At 41.3% G+C, this 22,063-nt stretch overlaps 2 protein-coding genes across 4 annotated transcripts in view; both read left to right on the top strand.

Annotated features, from left to right (window-relative positions):
• The window catches only part of sema3h (sema domain, immunoglobulin domain (Ig), short basic domain, secreted, (semaphorin) 3H), a 97,569-nt gene extending 88,868 nt beyond the window's left edge, over positions 1-8,701 (top strand). For 2 of the 3 annotated variants that reach the window (XM_058643216.1, XM_058643215.1), the window contains exons 13-19: positions 333-462; positions 604-692; positions 790-831; positions 1,518-1,675; positions 2,584-2,645; positions 2,916-3,058; positions 4,387-8,701. In XM_058643216.1, the coding sequence (XP_058499199.1) occupies positions 333-462; positions 604-692; positions 790-831; positions 1,518-1,675; positions 2,584-2,645; positions 2,916-3,058; positions 4,387-4,851 (1,089 nt within the window). In that variant the 3' untranslated portion in view covers positions 4,852-8,701. The remainder of the gene's footprint in view (positions 1-332; positions 463-603; positions 693-789; positions 832-1,517; positions 1,676-2,583; positions 2,646-2,915; positions 3,059-4,386) is intronic. The other variant, XM_058643218.1, reaches the window with a different exon arrangement.
• Positions 8,702-14,973: 6,272 nt separating this feature from the next.
• On the top strand, positions 14,974-22,063 carry borcs6 (BLOC-1 related complex subunit 6). Its single transcript, XM_058643809.1, has 7 exons — positions 14,974-14,989; positions 15,563-16,149; positions 16,498-16,681; positions 16,854-17,036; positions 18,399-18,562; positions 18,784-18,867; positions 19,216-22,063. Exons 2-7 carry the CDS (start codon positions 15,577-15,579, stop codon positions 19,339-19,341), a joined length of 1,314 nt encoding a protein of 437 aa, XP_058499792.1. The 5' UTR covers positions 14,974-14,989; positions 15,563-15,576; the 3' UTR covers positions 19,342-22,063.

Genomic DNA, 22,063 nt, shown 5'->3' with positions numbered 1-22,063 from the left:
GTTTGTGTGCAATAATATATGTACAACACACATCGTGCTTTAGTGATACACTGACGTAGTGACGTCCACCTGCTTTAGTCCCCACTAAAGCATGTTTGTGTGTGTGTGTGTTCACCTCCTCCAGTGGACATAGCACTCACATAGCAAGTTTTTTTAATCATTTAAATTTGACAAGGTGGTGAGTAACACATTTTTTTCTGTGGGGGTGCTAACAAACTCAGAGGAGACATTTTTATCACATTACACCCACTTTAACAAACACTTATTTCACACATGACATGTTGCATTGTTTTCTAAAATGCTGAGATCACTAAAACTTGTTACTGCTTTAGGAAAATGTGCTACCACTGGGAGAGCGCCCCCTCCTTGTCAGAGTTGGAGTCCATTACAAGTTCAGCAAACTGTTGGTGGACAGAGTGGAGGCCATCGACAGCACCTACGATGTTCTGTTCATCGGCACAGGTACTGTGTGTGTGTGTGTGTGTGTGTGTGTGCGTGTGTGTGTGGACTTTTTCTCCCACGTTCTCTAAGGTGCAGTAACCTTGAGGTGTATGTTGTTTTTATCCACAATAAAACCTTTTGAATGTGTTTTTGTTGCCGCAGACTCTGGTCTAGTGTTGAAAGCCATCCACCTGCCCAGAGAACATGGTCAGAGTCAGGAGGTCACACTGGAGCAACTGCAGGTTTTTCAGGTACAGCAAACAACGATGTGTCTGTCTGAATGTCTGCAGTTTCTTATGTCTTGTTAAGTTTGATGTAAACTTGACTGTTGGTCTCTCTTGCTCACAGCACAAATCACCTGTGACAGCCATGACACTCTCAAAGAAAAAGGTAACTGATGAAAGAGACAGAGACAAAAACTCACTTTCAAACTTCCAAATCTCACACACACACGCTCACTCACTCACTCGCTCGCTCACTCGCTCACTCACACACACACACACACACACACACACACACACACACACACACACACACACACACACACACAGACAGTATCACACTTATCACTCACATCTCCACCTTGTATCTCTAAGGACAGCTTTATCACCAGTTGCTATGGTTACCCCTCCTCAGTCAGAGCAGTAATGAGAAGATACACGTACATTACACACCCACAAACACAGAGGGAGAGCTTGCATTATTAAAATAGTCGTGGTTTCATGAACAAAAAAGAATCTTGAGATCACACAAAGAGACACACACACATACACAAGATTAAAATCAAGAATCCCTACATGTGTCTTTAGTCCTCTCTCACACACTCACACACATGCAGTGGCATTCTTACACCGTGAGTTGAATGTGTGACTCAGAGGGTGAGGATGAATCTGGTTTAGCTGTTACATTGCAAGTGTGTTTTTATGAGAGCAAACTGAAAGCGCCCCTTTAACACTGACGTTATTGTCTCTTCTTTTCTTCTTTTCTCCTCTTACCTGCTTTATATAACCACCCTTCACTCTACAAATGATTGTTCTTTCCTGTATTTCTGTCTTTCATACCTTCTCCTCCTTCAGCAGTGGTTGTTTGTGGGCTCCAGGGAGGGAGTGTCTCAGCTGGCCCTGTACCAGTGTGAGCTGTACGGTCAGGCCTGCGCTGAGTGCTGCCTGGCCAGAGATCCATACTGCACTTGGGACGGCCACGCCTGCAGCCCCTACATGCCCACTGTGCGCAGGTAGGGATGGTGAATTTCTGTGGAACTGATGAACATTTTTATCACTGGTCTTATTATTTTATACTGTTTATTCAGTTACTGGCTACATTTCCTAGCAAACAGATGGTTGATGATTTTTTTTTTTTTTTTTCATGCAAAAATTGGAATTGCTGTTGTTTGTGTGATGGAGTCACATTTTTTGAGTTCCAGTGGTATCACCGTCAGCCAAAATCTTAACCCTTTAACACCGACCGCATTGAAGACGACACATATGCGCATAGATTTGTGCTATCGGAAAAATTCCAAAGGTTTCTGAAAGCTGAGATGCTGCAAGTGAAAGCCAACATGTGTTGCAGGAAGCCAGCGATTCAGCGTCGTTGTCACCAGAGAGGAGAGAGTTGAAAAAGCGCCTTGATATAAATTTCAATTTTTTGGCCTGTTTTTGCACATTGAGACAAAGACTCAAACAAATGTTACTTTAAATATGTTTGATACCGTTCAAATTACAAATTTAACACACAACATCTGGTGTTCATTTACAACTACAGTGTTTTTCTTCATTTTAAATTGTTAATACACTATTTTAACATGCAGTAAATTGTAAATCACTCTCCAGATATTGAAAGTTATTCTGGAAAAATGGGCAAAAGCACTTACTCTCAGGACATTTTCTGTCCAGGTGGACATTTTGAGACTTCGGTGTTAAAGGGTTAACTGGGCAAACACAATCTGATAGCATGATTAGCATGAAATGTATCAGGACAAAAAAAGGATTGAATTACCCCATGACTTGTTCTTTACCTTCCACCTTCAGGGCAAACTTCACATTCTTACCCACAAGTGAAAGAAGGATTTAATTGCATTGGGGCCTCTTGGAGCCACTCAAGGATTGACATTATTTTCTTAAGTGTATTACTTTGGCTCCACAGGAGGAATGCTCGTCATTTAGGGGAGGAGGAGGATCCACTAACTCAGTGTGTCAGGCAGGGAGGTGAGGAACCAATTCACCTGTCAACGTGTTTGTTCACGAATACATTAAACACAGAATATGAACTTCATTTCACAATTGAGTGAAACTGATTTTATATTTTAAAAATGTCAAACACAACACATTTTTCCGAAAAACAGAAGAGAGCAAACACAACTTGATTAAAATGAACTTGTACATTTAAGGTCAACAGACTTCCGCAGAATATGTTTCACTTGTTGTCACTGGAGTGAACACAGTTCATCGACCGGTCACATGTGTTTCCTCTTCCAGCTGTGCTGCAGGTGGAGGCGGAGCAGAGAGTGATGATGGTTGCCGAGGGAAACAGCACCTACCTGGAGTGTCTGCCTCGATCCCGGCACGCTGCCGTTACCTGGTACAAACAGGCTGGAGAGAACAGTCCTGAACTAAACCAGGTACACACAATTCACTGTTGTACTTTTTTATTTGTTTCCTAAACTTATGTAGTACAGAGTATGCAAGATGGTGTAACATTTTCTATAAATGTTTTAGTGGAAATAGCGTTGAGTTTTCTCCAAAGCTTGTCCGAACTTGGAAAGGTGCTGTCGGAGGCCTGTGTTAAAAAGACTCGGTGAACAAACAGCCTGGCAGCACCGCAGAGTGTTGCTCTTCTAACGAGTCATGGGTGGAAGCTCACAGCTGTCAGTCAATGCATGAAGCCAAGACAGACTGTCTGCATCACTTCTTTACAGGCTCACTTCTGGGGAAAGTGTAACCGGACAGGGAGAGGAGGTGAAAAGAGCTTAAATAAATTTGATCCTCAGGCTACATCCACATTACTCTGTTTTCCTTTAAAAACACGTCTACTCCCTGGCATTTTAGAGCTCAGAACACTCCGAGTGTTTGTTTTCTTTCTTTAAAAACTCTGGAGCTGTGTTTTAGAGTGGGTGAGCAGTAAGGGGCCAGCTTTGGCACAATGACACAGTTGCATACGTGCATTCACGACCTGGTTGGTTGTTATCAGCCAAAACAACAGCTGTGAAAGAATTATCTCGGTGAACACCTGCGATAAATTTCACTTTCACCTTGTCGTCAGTCTCATAAACAGAATCCTTGCTTATATACTTTTCTCCATTGTTGTCTCTCGTCAGTTGTGCTTCCCTGAAAATAAGTGAACAAATGCAGAGTAGATAATCAGTTTCCTGTTTACACCAGCACATGTGAGTAGACAGCAGTGTGATTGACCGAGGCTTCAGCACAGGAGGTCAGATTCTTAAGGGTGAAACTTGGTTCTAACTTTAGGAGCGAGTGTTCTGCTACCACCTCTAACCTTAAAGGAATACTTCACTAATTTGCATTTAGCTTTGTATTACTAGAATAGGAGTTTCCCCTGAGTCGAGAAATATCTTCATCCTTTTTTTTGTTACGTGCCCACCAGTGACACAGAGGCTTGAAACTGCAACACTAATTCCACACTTTATAGACCCACTCGTAGTGGGACGTGACCTCATTCCAGGGCCGAGTGTCACTGGTGGGCTCGTAACAAAGAAAAGAATGAAGATATTTCTCAACTCAGGAGGTTGGGAAGCACAATATTTCCAAAATACTACCTCTATTCTAGTAAAACAAAGCTACATGCAAATCAGTGAAGTATTCCTTTAAATAATATATGCAGGTCAGGCACAAACTCTTCATCACTACTTTGTGAATGTAGCCAGGATTGCCACATGTGAACACATGGAAAAGCTCCAAATTTGCATGATCTCTCTCTCTTTGTCTCCAGGTGGTAACCGGTGACCAGCTGGTGGTCATTGAGCGGGGCGTCCTGATTCGTCGAGCAGAGTTGTCTCACGGCGGTGTTTACCACTGCCAGGTCGAGGAGCATGGCTACCACTGGACCGCCGTCACCGTCCGCCTCGCCGTGTGGAGCCAGTCGGCCAATCACCTCCTTTCTTCGTGGTCCAGCTCATCCCATCAGAGCAGGGGAACGCAGCCGTGGTACGAGGACGTGATGACGTTGATTCACCCGGGAAACCTCGGCCAGCACTGCAGGGCTCTGGGATACCGCCCTCCGCGCAACCACCGTCGCCATGGTGACATCATGGTGGAGCCAGCCAAGGAGAAAGAGAGAGGGGAGAGGCACAAGCACGGAGGAGGAGGAGGAGGAGGAGGAGGAGGAGGGGGAGGGAGAGCAGCAGGGAGGAAGAGCAGGAGCAAGCACCAGCAGAGAGCGCCAAGGAGCGCTTGAATGTTTCGCTGAGCAGGAGACGCACACACACATTCATGTTAACATATACAATACTACACACACACACACACACACCTACACTTAATTTATACACTGAGACACACACATACTGTATGTACAGAGACTACGACAGACGCATGCACTTATCTACCAAGAAAAAAGGCATAATTTCATCATGGTGTGAAACTTTGAAACTAAGCTACTAAACGAACTGAAGTATGTACAGGTGGATGTGAATAGCGGTTTGACCTGGACACGGACTTTGTAAATAAATACAAGTAAGGCGTAAAGGTTGTAGAGCATGCTGAATGGATCATGAACCGCATTTCCACATCACTCACTTTTGTCTGACTGTGTCGTGACAAGGACAATTTAAAGGAATGTTTTGGATTTGGATTCTTTCCAGAGAGAGAAAAAAAAGGTTAGCATAAAAAAACAAAACACAAACCCTAATGAATAATTGCTGTCTTTAAAGGACTACCATTATTTTTTGTGTATGTCTTTGCCAATTAGTTACAAATCACACACAGCCAACTGTTCTCCCAAACAGACCAGATGTTTTTAGATTGATTTTCAACTTTCACGCAAACACTGGTTTCCATTACGTTCAGGAGGTTTAAAAAGAAAAAAAAAACAGAAATTCCTTGTGTGGAAACTTGAGAGAAAATGCTTGAGCAGTTATGAAATGTTACTCTGCAATGCAGTAATGTTTCAAGGACACTTGAGTCAGTGGAGAGTTGACTGCTCAAGAGCCTTTTCAATAAAGAGCTATAGTGTTGGAGATAAACAATCAGAGCCCCCCCCACCACCTAAGAAGATGAGTGAGTGAGTTAGTGAGGATAAAAAGAAGTATGCGTGCACAGGATTTTGGTTGTCGTTTGGCATCACTGATACAAGTATCTAATATTCTCTGTGATGAGTGTTTAAAAAAAAAATGTGCATTCTTTTTTGGAAAATGATTGATAATCAAAAGGCGCCACACAGCAGCACAGCACTGACTTGACTTTTATGCAGTTTGTCCCCGACGAACATGTAACAATGTCGTAGTTCACCTAAAGCGAGCGCTTTGTTGACTTTCTCAGATGGGCGGAGTCTGACCACAATATGAGTGACTGACCACAGCCGCTGAGATGAAAGACGGAGAGCTACAGCGACTGCTTTGAGGAGGTTACGGATCAACTTTCCCAGGTCATTAGTGTTCTGTGTTGCAGAAGAGATGTTTCCATTATGTTCCCTCTCAACATCTTGGTACAGTTTAGTTAGCTGTTCAGTGCAGGTGTGGGGGGGGTGGTGTGAGTAAGCAAAGCTTTTGCTGTGCTTTGTCAATCCTATTTTGAGTGTTCGCTTTGTTTTCCCCACACGTGGATGCGAGTACAGTGGACAGATTTAGGAAACATGTTCATGTTTATTTTCTTTACAAACAGAAGGAACGCCTGCACATCATCTCCAGTCTACGGAGAGATCAATAAATCTCACGTTGCTGTTACGTCATGAGGCACAAATAGACCTTTAACTCAAAATAGGTCAGATACAGGTTTGGTACAACGTCATGTGGTGACGCGCCACATGACGGTTTTTTTTTTGTTATTTGTAGTGTTGAATTCACGTTTGCACCAAGTAAAATCTGAAAGTTAATTTATGTAACTTGGTGGTGACAGTTCACTCATCACATTCAATCACTGGTTAAAGATGATTGACCTGGACGTGTTTCAAACTGAACTGCTAAAGGAACAAAGAAGAGCACACATGTTTTCAAGCTATGGCTCAGGACCCAAAAAATAGGCCAGTAGTGAGCATCGGGAGGTACGCCGGTGCAGGCTGTGCTGCTCGCTGACATCTCGCTGTGAACTCTGAAGCAGGCCTGCTGTGTCATATAAAGAAAGCTTTACCACATAAAGCTGGAACTTGAGAAAGTGGCGTCAAGAGGATCAGAGCGGCTTCAGTGACTTTGCAAAGGCAGTAAATTGTGAATTGTGCTTGATGTTAAAATGTTAAAACTAACACCGCTTGTTCCATCTCTATTTAACGTTCTGCTGCTTTGTGTGGTATTTATTTGTTTCATGTGCAGTGGAAATACTTGTTTCAGTTTTTGGGAAACGCTTGAAGCTCCCCCGTCAGGTCACAAACTACAGTAAACACTTAACACGGGAGTGTGTTTGCAGGTCTCTCTCTTTGTAGATCTTTGAATGCATTCTTTCTCCTGTGTCTGTGGACAGCCAGGGAATCTAGTTAAAAACTAAATGGGCTGTAAAGTGTGGGAACTCAAATTTGATTCTTTGTTCTTCTGCTTCTCAAGACAACAGACACAAACTTTTGTTGTGTCGGACGATGTAGGAAGAAGAGGAGGAGAAAGCCACACAGTCTGACTGTATTAAAACATTTCTCTAGTTCAGTCCAATAATAACAGCTTCTCGCATATTTATATATTGATTTTAGTCCCACTTGATGTATATGATCCCAGTTCTTTTGCTGTTCTGGCTGGTGGGCCAACAAAATGGATGATTAGGGTTGACCTGGTTTAAAATCAGGGCCAGAATGAGGTTTAGGATTGTGGTTACACTTTGATTTGTAGGAGATTGGGTTATGGTTATGGAAAGCATTATGTCAATGTCACTAATGGTCCCTCTTGAGAGGTGCGTGCGTGCGTGTGTGTGTGTGTGTGCATGTGCATGTGGGAATGGATTTGGGACACACTGGATGCTGTGGAAAAACAAACCAAAATGTCTCTTAAATGAGAGAAAAGAGTTAACGTGGGCTTGGCTCCTCGAGTTTAACCACATGAAAGACCTGACTCTCGCTGGGCTACTTCTGAACGAGAGTGTTTCAAACGCAAAGGAAAGTGGGTTTATGTGTGAGCACGTGACTCTGAGGAATTGCAGTGGTGAAAATGTCAGATGTAGAAAAAAAAAAAACCTAGGATGTATGGGGTTAATATAATGTGTTCTCAAGTTGCTGTCAGTGCTGTTAACAGAGCTGCAATACAGTCATGTTTCCTGGTGTTAACAACATAAATAGAGCACATGAGTCACCGTGTGAGGGTCCAAGACTCGTCTGTACATCAAACAGCCTTCTTGTCTTTCTTAAAAACTGAAACAAGGAGCCGGATGTTCATGTTAAAAGTGAAATGATCATCGGCTGATGACCTGGCTTGTAACGCTTAAACATCCTTTCATTTTTCCATCGTTTCGACTAACGTCACATGCAATTTCTTCATGCTACGAATGTTTTCACAGCATTCTGTCAGACAAGGCAGTGGGCACTTGGAGCTATATCACTTATATTGGGGAAATGAATAAAGTCACACAAACAAATGTCATGCGCTTGGTCTCCATCGTCAATTTTGAATGTAAATAGACGCCCAAGTGAATTGAATTTGAAGTACGTCGCCAGCGAGTTCCACTTCTGTCTCCACGCTCCCATTTGGCATGAACTAAATCCAACAAGCTAAAAGAAAAATAATGGAGTCTGTGTGCACTCCAGCTTGTGGATATTGTGTATATACTGTATTTGTTTAAAGTGTGTATATATACGTGTATGTGTTAAATCTAACGCCACACGTGTAGGGTCGAGGCAGAACTACACGGCATTTTTATGGTAGACCATTTGAACGTTTAATGTTTCCTTGGAAAGACGCGGTGCGGAGTTGCTTCTCATTCGTTACAATGGCCTTGTGTGTGTTTCACTCTGTAGTGTTGTATTTACGACTCGGTGCCAATATTAGTCTCTTGTGATTTTTCCAGTGCAAGCTCTTTGCAGACGGAATGAAACTGTCGTCAAATGATTTCCTCTCTTGTGCAGAGACTTTGTTCCTCTCTAAGTAAATATGTATCGGTCTGCTTTCAAAACATTATGATTTGTGTCGTGTGATTTTTGTGGCCTAACAAATACACCCACTGACACTGAACTACGCACAAAACCCAACTGTATGTGACATGTACAGGGTCATGATGTTGATTTTGTAAATGATATTCCCATGTAGCGCATATGAACAGACACTAGTGTGACTGATGATGATATGATTCACACACAATAACGGACTGTGTTTATGACTCTCAGGTAACACTAACGGCCCACAGGTTGGTCAACGACCGTCATGTTAAAAAAATGACACAGGAGGTTCAATTATCGTCAAAGAACTCCAGCAAATCCACTTCACTCTGTCCTAGTCCAGGTCTGGGCTTAGCATCCGTCCGTCCTGAGCTATCTGATCACAGAGCTTCCCTCTTTTGATTGGTTCTTTCAGGATGGACGTTAACACCAGGTCTGCATTGGTCCTTCATCTAACTGTTCATCTAAAGCTTGCAATTTGTTTGGTTTTTTTAGGATATTAAGGATTTAGGACAAAATCTGAAAGTTTTTATTAATTCATTCATTTTCTTCCACTTTGTCCACATGTGGGTCACGGGGGGGAGACCGGGTTCACCGTATTTTTGAACTGTTTGTGCACATGGGAAGATGAAGATGTAAACTCCAAAGACTGGTTATCTTCTTGCTGTGAGGCAACATTATCATTTTAGCTGTTTATCTCGTTAAATTGTAGATTCCACTGTCACATAAATTAAACCTACTAACCATCTGCACTAATAGATAATATCCCATTCTATCATTTGGGGAACCAAATCCAAAACTCTCACCTCTTTCCATTTACTATAGAATTTTATTTTACAACAAAAGTTTGTTGTTCAAGATCGTAAATGTATACTTTGTGCTTTTTGACAGTTTTGTCAAAGTTCAGTAAAGATTCAACACAAGTGAATTCAAAATAACATAAAACTCTTTTAGCCCCTGTGCGTCTCTCATAGATTTTCTTACTTCACGAGAAGAGAAACTTTAGAGGACGGCTTTGAGGATAGGGAGTCTGTAAAGGCAGCACATGCATGCAAACACAGTCCCATTACAGGGATTCATTCCACTCAAGCTAGTTATTTGTCATGCAAACCATCCATCACTGCCTCTCTTCCCCAAGACAGTAACATACCATCCATACCAAACCACCGTTCATCAATGCCAAAAGTGACCACATGTGATTTTTTTTTATTAAATGTTCAACTGCTGGTATGTGTAGCCGAGCAATGTGATGGCTGAAACATGCATTCCGCTCATGCCGCATACCCAGCAGCCCTCTTTAGACTTATTTACTGCTTCCAAACTCTTGAGGTAATGAGTGGGTCAGCGATACCTCATTATTCTGAACTGCACTTTGTTTGTACGTACGCATACTTATCTTCAAAAGTGGCAAAGCCTGGCCAAAACGTAAGCAGTGGTACAATTTAGCTTTTCTTTTCACTTGAGGCATGCTCTTTGAAAGCCTGATTACGGACGAGAAAACCCGAGAGGTACTTTATGGACTGAGAAACAGGATATCACATTCAAAATAAACACATTTCAGTTGTGTTTTATTTAAGATTGAGATGTTACTTATACGTCCGACAACGGCAGACCTCATTATAAAAAGAAGATGGAAGAAGGATCAGTCATTTTGACTGTTTAGTGTCATTTTACCCACTGACGACGCCGCACAGTCTGAAGGTGAGTTTGTGGTTTTTTTTGTGGGGGGGGTTTTTGGGCATAGAGCGGCGGAAACTCATCTTTTTCATGTTCAACAAGGACACATTGAGGCAGACACGTGATGCCGTGTGTGGGATTGGAAACAACGTACTACATTTCTCCATGAGCATCGGGTTATTATGGTTCCCCTCACCAAAGTGACCACATACAGTAACAGTATTGAAATGTCTGGTCTGACCAAATGTGAGACAGATTCCCATTGTTCACTTATCCAGTGAAACATCTCCATTTTCTGCAAAATACCAGGAGCCCTGTGTGTTTACAAGACGATAACTTACGTCCAGTCCTTTGGTTTATGGAGGAATTAAACTAATCAAAATACCAAATACTATCACAGAACACATGCACATGCTGTGTAGAGAGCAAACTGGAGAACATTCTGCAAGCGGAATAAATTCACTGCAGATTACTAGTCATTTTGCTGGGCCGGTCCCACAGCTGTCTTCAACAGCAGTCTTATGAAAACTTTGAAGCTGGGATTCAAACCACAAAACAAAACAAAATTTGAATAAAACCCAGAGGAGCCAGGCATTGTAACTGACCACAGCCACAATTTCAACACTTGCCATCATCCTCTTGCAACACGATAGTTTCACTTCACCCAACCGGCTCAGGAGTTTATCAGCTGCTGCGAGTGACGACCACAATTAAGGGAGTTCAGTACCAACGTGACGGCAAGTTGTCACGACATCCACAATGGTTGACTAGAGTGGCCTCATTTTTATTGACATTTTTCTTTTCCACTAAGTGTTGGAAAATCAACCGGGCGATTGAACAGGAAACAAGCACTAAGAAGGAGACACTCTCACCATTTGCAACAATGAGTCATCTTCCATTTGACTTCTTCCTCCACTGCTACGTCCAACAGGAACTCCTGTTTTCACAGTGTCTGCACGTAAAAGTACCTTGTAGGTGTAATAAGAGGCTGTGTACATCACCACAGCATCTCTTTAACGGAAGTTTTCATGCTGAACAAAATAAGCTTAAGATTTCATTTTATAGCTTCCTGCATGCGGCAGAATTGTCGTCAGTGAATTCATTCCTGTGGACAGTAAAAGAGTAGATCTCTGCACAGTTGATTCTGTATATAACAGCAGTCACTGAGTAAAGGTGGTGAACAATGTTCACATCCACACATCCACAGACAGTTTTAGAGTCATTAATCACCCTGGACGTTGACTTTTGTTTCATTTGCTCTAGTTTTGCATTGTGTCTATAGCCTGATGAGAGGTTGATGCATGTGGAAGAACAGGTATAGAGTGAAGACATGAGGCAAGCACATTTGTATGTTAATTACAGGGTGAAGTGGAAATCAAGGGAATGCAGTGCCCACAGTGAGAGCGATATGGGTTGCTACATTCATTCCCTCTTTGCATGAAGTAAAACCAGGGAATATGAGGCTTGAGGCATCTGAGGTATAGATAATGGAAATCTTTCGGCTTCCTCATGTGCCATAACAGAATGTTTCATGAGAGCCAGATGTCCAAGTAGCAACATATATTGGAGCTTGGTGTAGGGGAACAGAGATGAGCAGAATTTCTTTTTGCACAATTTCCTATTTAACGATTCTATTTCCACTCTGACTTCACAGCTGATTTCATATTTACTTCCCATTGCAACCAGCACCTTTGTAAATACACCACAGTGCTTCACAATAAAAGGAAGATACAATTTAAAAAAGCAAATACAACAATGAAACCCATAATGAATAAAAATGAGCTGGTTGAAGGTTAGAGTAAAAAGACAAGTTTTAAGTCTTCTTTTTAAAATATCTAGTGAGCTGGTTTCCCTGTTTGTTAAAAATGTAAATGTTTTATTCTTAATAAAAAAAGTGCCATCTTCTGTTTGTCTCCTGTAAATGTGTACAACTGCTCTACGTGCCTTAAATTGCCCCTTGGACAATTTGAATTTGAATTCCAACAGTAATGGTCACAGGATGTGTTTATATTCATGAAGAACTTTTGAAAGTTGCTTCATGCCCAAATATGGATGTTCCTCTCGGAAACCCAGCACATATGTATACACAAGGTGGAAAATCTGTTGGATACCAAGTCTGTCAGACATGTGACACCTGTATTATTATGATAAACCCTTATATGTATATTTACCCTTATTATATATGATTTACTCTTATAATTGGAGGCTTAATATATTATATCTGTCATAATTGTAGGTGCTATGGCCTTGGTTGCTGTGGCAACTGCCAGTGGGGGCTGGGCCTACGTGTGTGAGACCTGTGGAAGTGGGTGTTTCTGTCTTGGTGGCGATTTGTGGGGGGAGAGTTTGACTGACATATGTCAAGTGAGTATTGTGCTTTGGAAAGATGTGAGATTGTCTTTTTTACTTGTTACATTATTTGCCAGTTGTTGACTTGAGAGCATCGCACCATGGTCATATTGGTGGTTATCACGCCACTTGTTCCACCTGCTCTAAAGTTGTATTTATGTGCCATTTAAAGGAGTAATTTATGGTTTTCTTGCTGGAATTTCAGTTGACAGAATGCACAATTAAGTCTGCAGCTTTTACGATGGGAAAAACAAATCTGTATTTAAATTTTCTGTGCATCACTAATTTCTCTAAACGTTGCCTATATATTGTGGCAGCTGCTTGTTTGTTAAAATGGCTCCTTTCTGTTGGCAACGTCCTTGGAGACATATATAAAATATGTTATGGGTAGTCGCGGTTATAGAGTGTTTTACTATTGGGTTTCAGAGATCTAATCGTCTTCGGGTAATTGTCTCCGGCTTTGATGTTTGGCACAAAATGAATCAAATTGGCTACAACAGTCGAAAACCACCAAGAGAGCAGGAGCAGCTGGCCTGGACGCATGGGGTAGATTAGACATTTTTACAAGATCTCTAGATGTGGTAGCTGTGTGGTTTTGAATCCTCTCTCCTCCTCTGTAGCAGTGTGTGTGTCATTTGTGACCACATTCATGGGTCTGAAAAGCCACAGACACTGGCCCAGGTTCTACTGTGGAGACACACAGACTAAACCAAGGCCTCCTCATTAGCAGGCTCTTTTTTTCATGTCATTTGAGCATCCGTTTTTTCCAGAATGTCAAAAACATTTGTTGAATAATTCAGTGGTTTGTTAAAAAAAAAGAAAAGAAGAGCAGCAGTTTTACAGCTAATTAAAACACACAGGAATCTGAAAACAGCTCTGAGTGAACGGTCACTGGAAAAAGTGTTATTCCTCAACACTTATATTATTATGATTCACAAAACTGCAAATTGTTGGAAACAGTTTTGCAACACGTTGCCACCCGTTTGTTTATGCAGTAAACACTGGTTTTGCTTTTCATTTCAACTTTACCCTCTTTTATGGATGCAATATTGTTTTGCCAGCACAGAACCCCCCCAGTTACTCTGATGTTTAGATTCAACATTTTGTTTTACAGAAAAGGGCAACGTGGCTGCGGGGGGTAACAGAGGAACACATGAGCACAAAGTCAAACCAGGACAAATGAGAGGTTGTACAAAACAATTGACTTCAGGTATTTTAATTCACCCTGGAAACACACATGTTTACAATTAAATGACAGTATTTCATGACTTATTTGCGAAACATTTTGCATCTTCTACTTCCCTCACTAACAAGTCAGTGGCCAAGCTGCACACCTACAGCTGAAATAGGTCTAGATTAGTCCAGATTAAGAAAATTCATGTTTGCCACTCATAGACATGCATGCATTCCCTTACCGTTACCCAATCTTTCCTCTTACCCTAATTCTAACCCAAGACTAAACCCTAACCCTAAAACTAGGTCTTAATCCTCAGAAAGCCTGTTAAAGTTGTGTGGACCAACAAAAATGTCCTCACAAGGTCAACATGTCCTCACAAAGATAGGTTTGCATGACAATTGGTCCACACAGCCTATTAAAGACATGTACACACACAGTGGACCGTTTCCTCACCTCTGCTATTTGAACTTTGTTCAGTTATAACCTAACAGACAGCGGTGTTTGTCTCCATCTGTAGGGGAAGGTGGGGAATTTGCATGCCAAACCATTCTGACAAGGATTCAGCTTGCATGTATATTCAAAGTAGTAAAATAATAACGCACGTTTCAGATTTCATTTAATTTTCAAATATACAAAAAAACTCCATTATACAGTTCATAAAATGATTGAAGAACACTGAGTATCAATTCATTTTTGAATACGATCACCTAAAACGCATTAGCAACCTAAGGCGGAACGCTTGTGTAGGTGTAAGAGGGGGGAAGGATTTTCTGGCCGGACTTGGTTGTTGCATTAAATTTTCGTTATCAGGAACTGCTCTGGTGAGTGTTTTCTTCCATAAATTGAGCTCTTTTTTATCAATGTATGTAATTAACAAAATAAACACATTGATTTGACAAATACAATGTATTTTATGATGTACTAATGTTAGACATTTAAAAGCGAACGTTGTAAACATTATGCTTTAAAGGCCTTGACAGCTAACGTTAGCCGCGCAGTGCTAACAACAATCAGCGCTCACAGCGAGTTAGCAGGGCGGCTAAAGACCATAGCACATCAACTTCCTCGCTGCTGACATATATCTTTTCTTCTCATTTCCCTATTTCTGTGAGTGTGTTGTGCACCGTGGGTTATGGACACAGGTTTCTGTTCACCGTTCACAGGCGCTACTTGCAGTAGGTCATGAGAATTCAAGCTAGTGTTAACACTAAGTAAGCGTAGAGAAAGCTAGTACGGGACTTAACATGACGTCATTTCACATGTAGCACTAACTATCTGCAAGTATTAAGTAGCAATAGTGTGACACAGCATTCATGATCAAGGAGAAAACAACAGGCATTCAGAAACTAAGTTTGTTCCTTGAGTTGCAGTGTGCATATCATCACACCGAGAGTAAAGTTCCCTCATTAGGTCAGGAGGCTGAGAACAAACCCCTAACATGTCTAATGTCGACCTGCAACATGGACAAAGAGAAACAGCTCAGCTCATGTACAGTAGCTCTCCTTATGATGCCTATGGCTCTACTTCTGAACTACTCACTTCATAGGACTGCTTTATGGTGCAATACAGTTTAACATTTAATTTATATCATCCATACTAAAATATTTCATGATATCATCCACCATATGCATGAGTTGAGCCTCAAAATCTGTCCTATTAATATTTTCTCTCTTTTTTCAGCAGCAGGTGGAGGGATGAGTCTCTCCCCTGTGATTGGCACAGAAGTGCCAGAAACTGCTAACGGGGTTGTGATACCTGTTGTTTCGGAAAATGGCTCCCATGTTACAGTTTCTGTGAAATGTGGGGGGAGCAGAGCGTCCTGTCCCGAGGAGTCATCAGAGGACAGCTCCCTCGAATACACAGACAACCATGTGGAAAACAGAGCTTTTGGTGGTGGCCATTTGGATACAGGGATGGCCTTTAATGAGAGAATGTCTCATTTATTGTCAGAAGCCAACTGGGTGACAGACCAGTCTCTCTCCGTAGCTACAAGCACAGGTGACTCTGAGTCAGGATCTATTCCTGAGGCTTTGGATACTGTAAAGCCTCCTGATGCAGTTCTGCTGTGGGACTCAACACGCACCAAAGACTCATCACTCACCATCACCACTGACAGACAGCGGACAGAGGCAGAGACTGTAGACAGAAGCACTGACAGCCGAGAGGACGATGAAGATGGAGCGAAGGAGAAACAAGATGAGGAGGAAGATGAGAAGAATGAAAAAAAGTGGAGGAATCAGTTTGCAGGAGGAAGGACCCAGAGGGGGGTGAGCACACTTTATGATTTTATCTGACAGCTCAGCATTTTTAGAGCCTGCAGTGTATAATGGGTATAGGAAAAAATACCAATCAACATATATAATGAGCACAATCCCAACTGAAACCAGAGCAATCAAGGCTGTATTGCCAACATGATCTACAGCATGTTGTTGAATGACTACATCTGACAGCCAAGTATAATTTGTCAAAGTGAGTTAATTTTAAAGGTGTGGCAAGATCCATCAAAGGGAATGGTGGTATTTGAGTAATGTGTGGCTCTTGGCTTGTTTTCATAACGATTTGCCAGCGTGATTTATGAAGCAATAATTTAACTTCCCTTTTTCAAACCTTTCCAGTCTACACAGCACTACTCATCCTCAGCTCCTGGTCCTAGCACGTCCTCTTCCTCTCCTCCACCTCCTCATCTTTCCTCGGATGACGGCCCCTGTCCTCCCCATGTCATGGCCCAGGTCTGGGTTCGCAATGTGAGGGGGATGCAGGATAGCAAGAGCCTGGATGAAATTAGCCAAGCGTGTGGAGGTAAAACTCTGTCTAACATATAATGTCTTCTCTTTACTCGCCTGAAATGATGAACAGTAAACCCTCCTTTAGCAAACCAATGAATTACAAGAAAAGTATTAAAATTGGTCATCATATATAAATGAATCCATAATTAATGGCAGTATTTTATAACTATTTGACATATTTTCAGGCGGTTTGGGAGCTCGGGGAGGCGGCAGAAGTGGCCAGTCAGAGGGGCGACGGGCTACAATCTCCTCGGCTCTGGAGCTAGAGGGGACGGTTAGTCAGGAAGGTGACCTGACTCATTTCATCACCAAGAATTTAGAGCAGAAGATAAAGATGAGCTCCAAGCCTAGTCTGGATTGCAGTGACTGTAAGTGTGGGGTAGAACAAACTTTAATTTATAACTGTAATTCATTACCCAGTTAGTAGAAGTTTCATGTCATTTTTGAACCTGCAATCTTAAATGGACGTAATTCAGTCCAAAGAAAGTTTGTGTATTTCCTATACACAAATGTATAAATACAAATGTATTTATTGAAGTAGTACTGTCTATAACATGTTCAGGAAATGTGTGTATGTATGTCATGTGCAGTATACATGTATACTCTATACTGTGTGCGGTGATAAAGGCATGTTTATGTCAGCTTTATATTTGAAGGTCAGGAAATATGAACCCTTTGTATTTATTTCTGCAGAGCCAGGTGTGAAAACCATGCATTTCAGCATGTACTGTATTGTATTGTATGTAGGTCATGGTTGTGAAACTGCAGTGCAGGGTGTCTGCCCCTCTGGGACAGATTCACAGGTTCCATCAAGGACTACTCATTATTTATTGCATAGTTTTGGTCATGTTCAAACCATAAGTAATGGATATTGAGTGATATTAATCCATTACGCTAATGAAAGGTTGCGTCTGTTGGACTGATGCAGGGTTACATGTATCAGCCTCAGCTTTGTAGTTTTCACAATACAACACATTGTTGAGCCTGATCCATGTAAGATGTACTTGCATGGATAGAAAAAAATAAGCTTTCTGATTTTCTTTGGTTATCTGCTCTCTGGTTTGATCTGTTCATACTTTACTCTCTTCCTTTAATTAGCTAGTTGTAATTCAGCAGGATGAACAAGTCCAGTCTGGCCATTAGCTATAATCTGTCTTGTCAAGTTTTCCAGAGTGAAAGCCAATGACCTGCTGCCCTTCATTCTGAGAAAAATCCCTTTGGATTAGAGCATCAGCAAAACTGGCCATTCAATTGAAACTCAGAAACCCAGTCAGTGTGCCCTCTGTGGCCGTTCATTCCCTCTACCTGTTGAGAGTGAAGGGATATATTCCTGCTGCTCCGCATCAGGAATGTAATCCTGTGCTGGAATCTGGTTTCTTTAGTCCACTGGCCACCCACGTTTGGTGCATTCCAACATGTGGTGATGTGTGGCACAAATGCATTTTTGGTTCAGTAAAATATTATACAAACATATATATAATAAGTAATAATTGATGCAGTCAGCGCAGGTATTTGATTAATGATGATAATTCCTTTTTGTTTAACAATTTGTTCTTGTTCATCTTCTCATTACTGTTAATTAAATATCTTTAATTAAAAAAAGCTATTGGTTATTTGGTTTTCTATTTTATAGAATGGATGAACCAAAACAATACTCAATAAAAATAATAATTAGTCGCAGCCAAATGATCATATACTATCGATCTAATTTTGTGAATATTTCTCCCCAGCGGACTGTTCAGGGCCAATCTATCGAAGTCGAGGGTTGTCACGGAGACCAGCCGATATTCCACCTATTGATCCCACGGTTCTGCTGGACCTTCAGAGACACACACAGGACGTGGCACACAGTGTGGAGATGATGATGCGAAGCCTCAATGGAACCATCCAGAATGTGAGTCTTCAACTTTCTGAATTCAAATCAGATATTTTTTTTTAAATGGTATGATGAACTCTGTGCACTTTGTGTGTTTTTGACTATGTAAATACATTTAAGAACACAACTGTCTCTTATTCAGATTCTATCTCTCTTTCCTCCCTGTTGTCTCATGTGCCACACACATGCATATTCCTCTGTGTCATTGATTAATTCTGTTCATCTGTGTCTCCATCTAGATGACAGCTCTGAGTGTGGGCTACATCCAGACCTATAGGGACTCGGTGGACAGCCTGGGAGAATCTGTGGACATGAGTATTAAGGTGACACACAACAAGTCAGCACTGTAGATTAAAAGTCACAAACTCTTACTGTATCAGGGGCCACAATGGAGTTTTTGTCTGATTAGTTTTGACTTTATTGATCTCACACTGGGAGAATTCCCATATAACAGCAAGTCTTGTGGGAAATAAGTAATTCCTCCACTCCACACTAGATTTGTGAAAACCTTCTTACTTTACAGCATTTCCCCCACACTTTTGCACAGAGATACAGTATAAAATTATTGCTTGGTTTCCAAAATGTTACCCACTTGTGATGTGACTGATGTCTTCCTATATATTAAAGCATCAGCCCTTTTATTGCCTGGCATAATGTGCTTGCCACCACAGGGCATGTACACGCTGATGGCTCGCTGTGAGGAGTTGGATCGTTCCATGCAGCCCATTCACACGCTTGCTGCACAGATCCGCGACGTCAAGCGCACCCTGGACGCTCTGGAGGCGATCTGCAAGTAACACTGCATGTCTGGTACGAAAACACACCCCAGCTGCAAAGATCTCCCATCAAGCACATCCTGAATGAGGCTGTCGGCAAGTATCTCCACCCCTCTGCAGGTACCGCACACACACTGCAGCGAAGATTAAGTACACCCTCAGAGTCCTGGAAGCGTTGTTTACTAGGCATGCTGGATTATTGGCGCTCATAGTCCCCTCGGCCTGTCTATTGTTTGAAGGTTTGAAGGTGACCATGTATGTGTCGTGAGAGGAATTGCGGTTGATTTCGTCTCGGGTCTGAGCTTTTTTTTTGTTTTTTTTGAAAGCACCTTCACTTCATTTTAACCATTTTGGAGACACTGAGGACGTGGGGGTGGATGTCACGTGTTCCCACTTTACAGGAGGCATTGTGTGTCGTTATCCGTCCAGCCGGCTTGGTTCAGATTGCACTAACCTCTCCTCCCCATACGGGGGCGACATTGCTCTCTCTGTCTCTCCCTGCCTGCAAAGAGGGACCAGACCATACTGCTCTGAGGAGAAGACGATGACTTTTGCACAGGAACACAAAGTCCGTTTTTTTATCTTATGCAACAATGATCAGATTCTTTCACTCCAGGCTAAATTAAGTGGAGCATCACATCCGTCCATATGTCAGTCTGCCATTTTAAATATTCCATTTTGTTATGCATGTTTTTTAAAAAACATGGCCTCTATGTGTCGCTGTGAACTGACCAGCTCAACTCGGGGGTCGGGGGGGGTTCAAATATAATATCAATATCAGATATTTCTTAAGAGCAGTGAGATAAACCGTTGTGCTTGTCCTCTTCTGATCATCTCAGACTTCCCATCGATTAAAAATAACAGGTAACCTTTTTTTTTTTAATCAAGGAGCTGCCTCTGTCATATGTGTATCTAGCACCATGCATCGTTTGAGTTAAAGTCTCACTTTGTCTGTCTGTGTCACTGCAAACCAAGAGGATGTTTGGAACATAACCAGAAAAAAAACCCCACTGTAGCCTTCACATTGGATTTAGAAATTTGAAGTTTCATTAAAATTAGGATTTTACTTTTAGGTCTCCTCTGAAGTAAAAACAGCACAGTTAAGGCGGAAAGATGTTCAACCTGAAGCTCAATTTGATTTCAATCCATTCAATTCTTCTTGACTGAATTGGTTGCCCACCCGAAGCCAATGACTTAAAGGATCTGCTTATCATAAACAGTTTAAGAAGCAGTTTGAGGCTGAAAAATCATTGATTACATGTGTAGTTATATATTGGGAACTCTCTAATAAACACAAATTGTAAAGGTTTGTTTCTGAATGTCGATCAAACGCAGTGTGTGAAGATTTTCTTTTCTTTCAAATGGAAACGGAATAGTGTTATACATGGGAACGATGGCTAAACAAGGTTAGGGCGCGACCTTGGACTTGTATCTCTTAAGAATTAAATGGAAAGTGAGTATTTTTAGTTTAAAATATGGTGAAGGAGCGTAGTGTGACCTGGCTGTTGCTTCAACAGCCTAAAGCCACGTGCAGCCATTGAGCATTGTACTTGAATTAATGAAGAGACTGTGGTACTTCTGTCCTTGCACTGGTGGGTAGCTGTGTCATAAATCAATACATGTACTAGCTTCTTGCACATGTATCACTGAAGGCATGAATAGTGTTTACTGGTTTTTGGTACGAGAGCTTTCTTTTCCAGGCTACGTTTTAGAATATATTATCCTCTTAAGTTATATCAGAGTAAAGATGAAATGATTCTTGACAGATACAGATTGATTTTGTTTGTTTTTTTGTTTTTATTTATGTTGTTCTTTTGTGGCAGGGACACAAAGAAATGTCCATGATTTGAAAATAGCTGACCACCTGAATAATTTCAAATTCACTCGTACAAATTTGTGAATCAACCTTAACCCATACTACGCTCTATCAGCCTTCAGCTAATTACATTAGAAGAGTATTTCATTGTACACTCTCCAGAAAGGCCAATAACAGACAACAAGGTGTGTGAATGTTAACATTATCATTGTACAGCCGGTAAATCTGTCTCCATATATTAGAGCAATACTGCAAACACAGTAAGAACGCATTTTAATCTCTGCCATTCTATTGAAGCTTAATACAATTAAGTAAAAGTAAGTACAGTACTTGGAAAGTTCAAAATGAAGTTTTAATCTTGGCCATAACATTGATGCTTAAATCTAGTGTAAAATATATTATGTTTAGAAATATTTTCAAAGTGTTGTATGGAATTGAAACTTGGAGCAGCACCGTGACTCTGCGCTGTCTAAACTGTCTTTACCTGCAGCTTTGCACCTTTTTAATGTGGTTTTACTACTGTGGGAAAATATCGACGTTACTGGCCGCCCAGAAATCTGTGTCATGTTACAAAAGGTTGCGAAAATTCAAAGAGAGGCGCAGACATAACTTAAATTCAACCCAATAATATGGAAATATTCTCGCATGTCCAAAGCTGTACAGATTAAAAAAAATGTTCGCCGAATGAACATTCAAGCGTTTCAGTCGATTTACTAATGTGAGATGAGAGGAAATGTCATTTTCTTGTCCATAACATATATATAAATGTATGATTCATTAATTTTCTGTTGTACAATCAGTTCCCCCAGTGTACATATGATCTCTTTCTGTAACTAAAATGATTTAGATACCCTTCGTCTTGAGTGTATATTTTATCGAAAAATAATAAATGAATTTACATGAGCTGCAAAAACAAATGTTGAAGTG

The sequence above is a fragment of the Solea solea genome, chromosome 11, assembly GCF_958295425.1.
Source record: "Solea solea chromosome 11, fSolSol10.1, whole genome shotgun sequence".
Classification (NCBI taxonomy): domain Eukaryota; kingdom Metazoa; phylum Chordata; class Actinopteri; order Pleuronectiformes; family Soleidae; genus Solea; species Solea solea.
The sequence above is the reverse complement of the archived record's forward strand: the minus strand, read 5'-3'. Positions and strand labels throughout refer to the sequence as shown.

Excerpts from the sequence above, each read along its gene's own strand:
- borcs6 (XM_058643809.1), top strand. The coding sequence starts at position 15,577 with ATGAGTCTCTCCCCTGTGATTGGCACAGAAGTGCCAGAAACTGCTAAC. Across the intron at positions 18,563-18,783 it reads TCAATGGAACCATCCAGAAT|ATGACAGCTCTGAGTGTGGG; the intron begins GTGAGTCTTCAA and ends GTCTCCATCTAG. Across the intron at positions 18,868-19,215 it reads CTGTGGACATGAGTATTAAG|GGCATGTACACGCTGATGGC; the intron begins GTGACACACAAC and ends TTGCCACCACAG.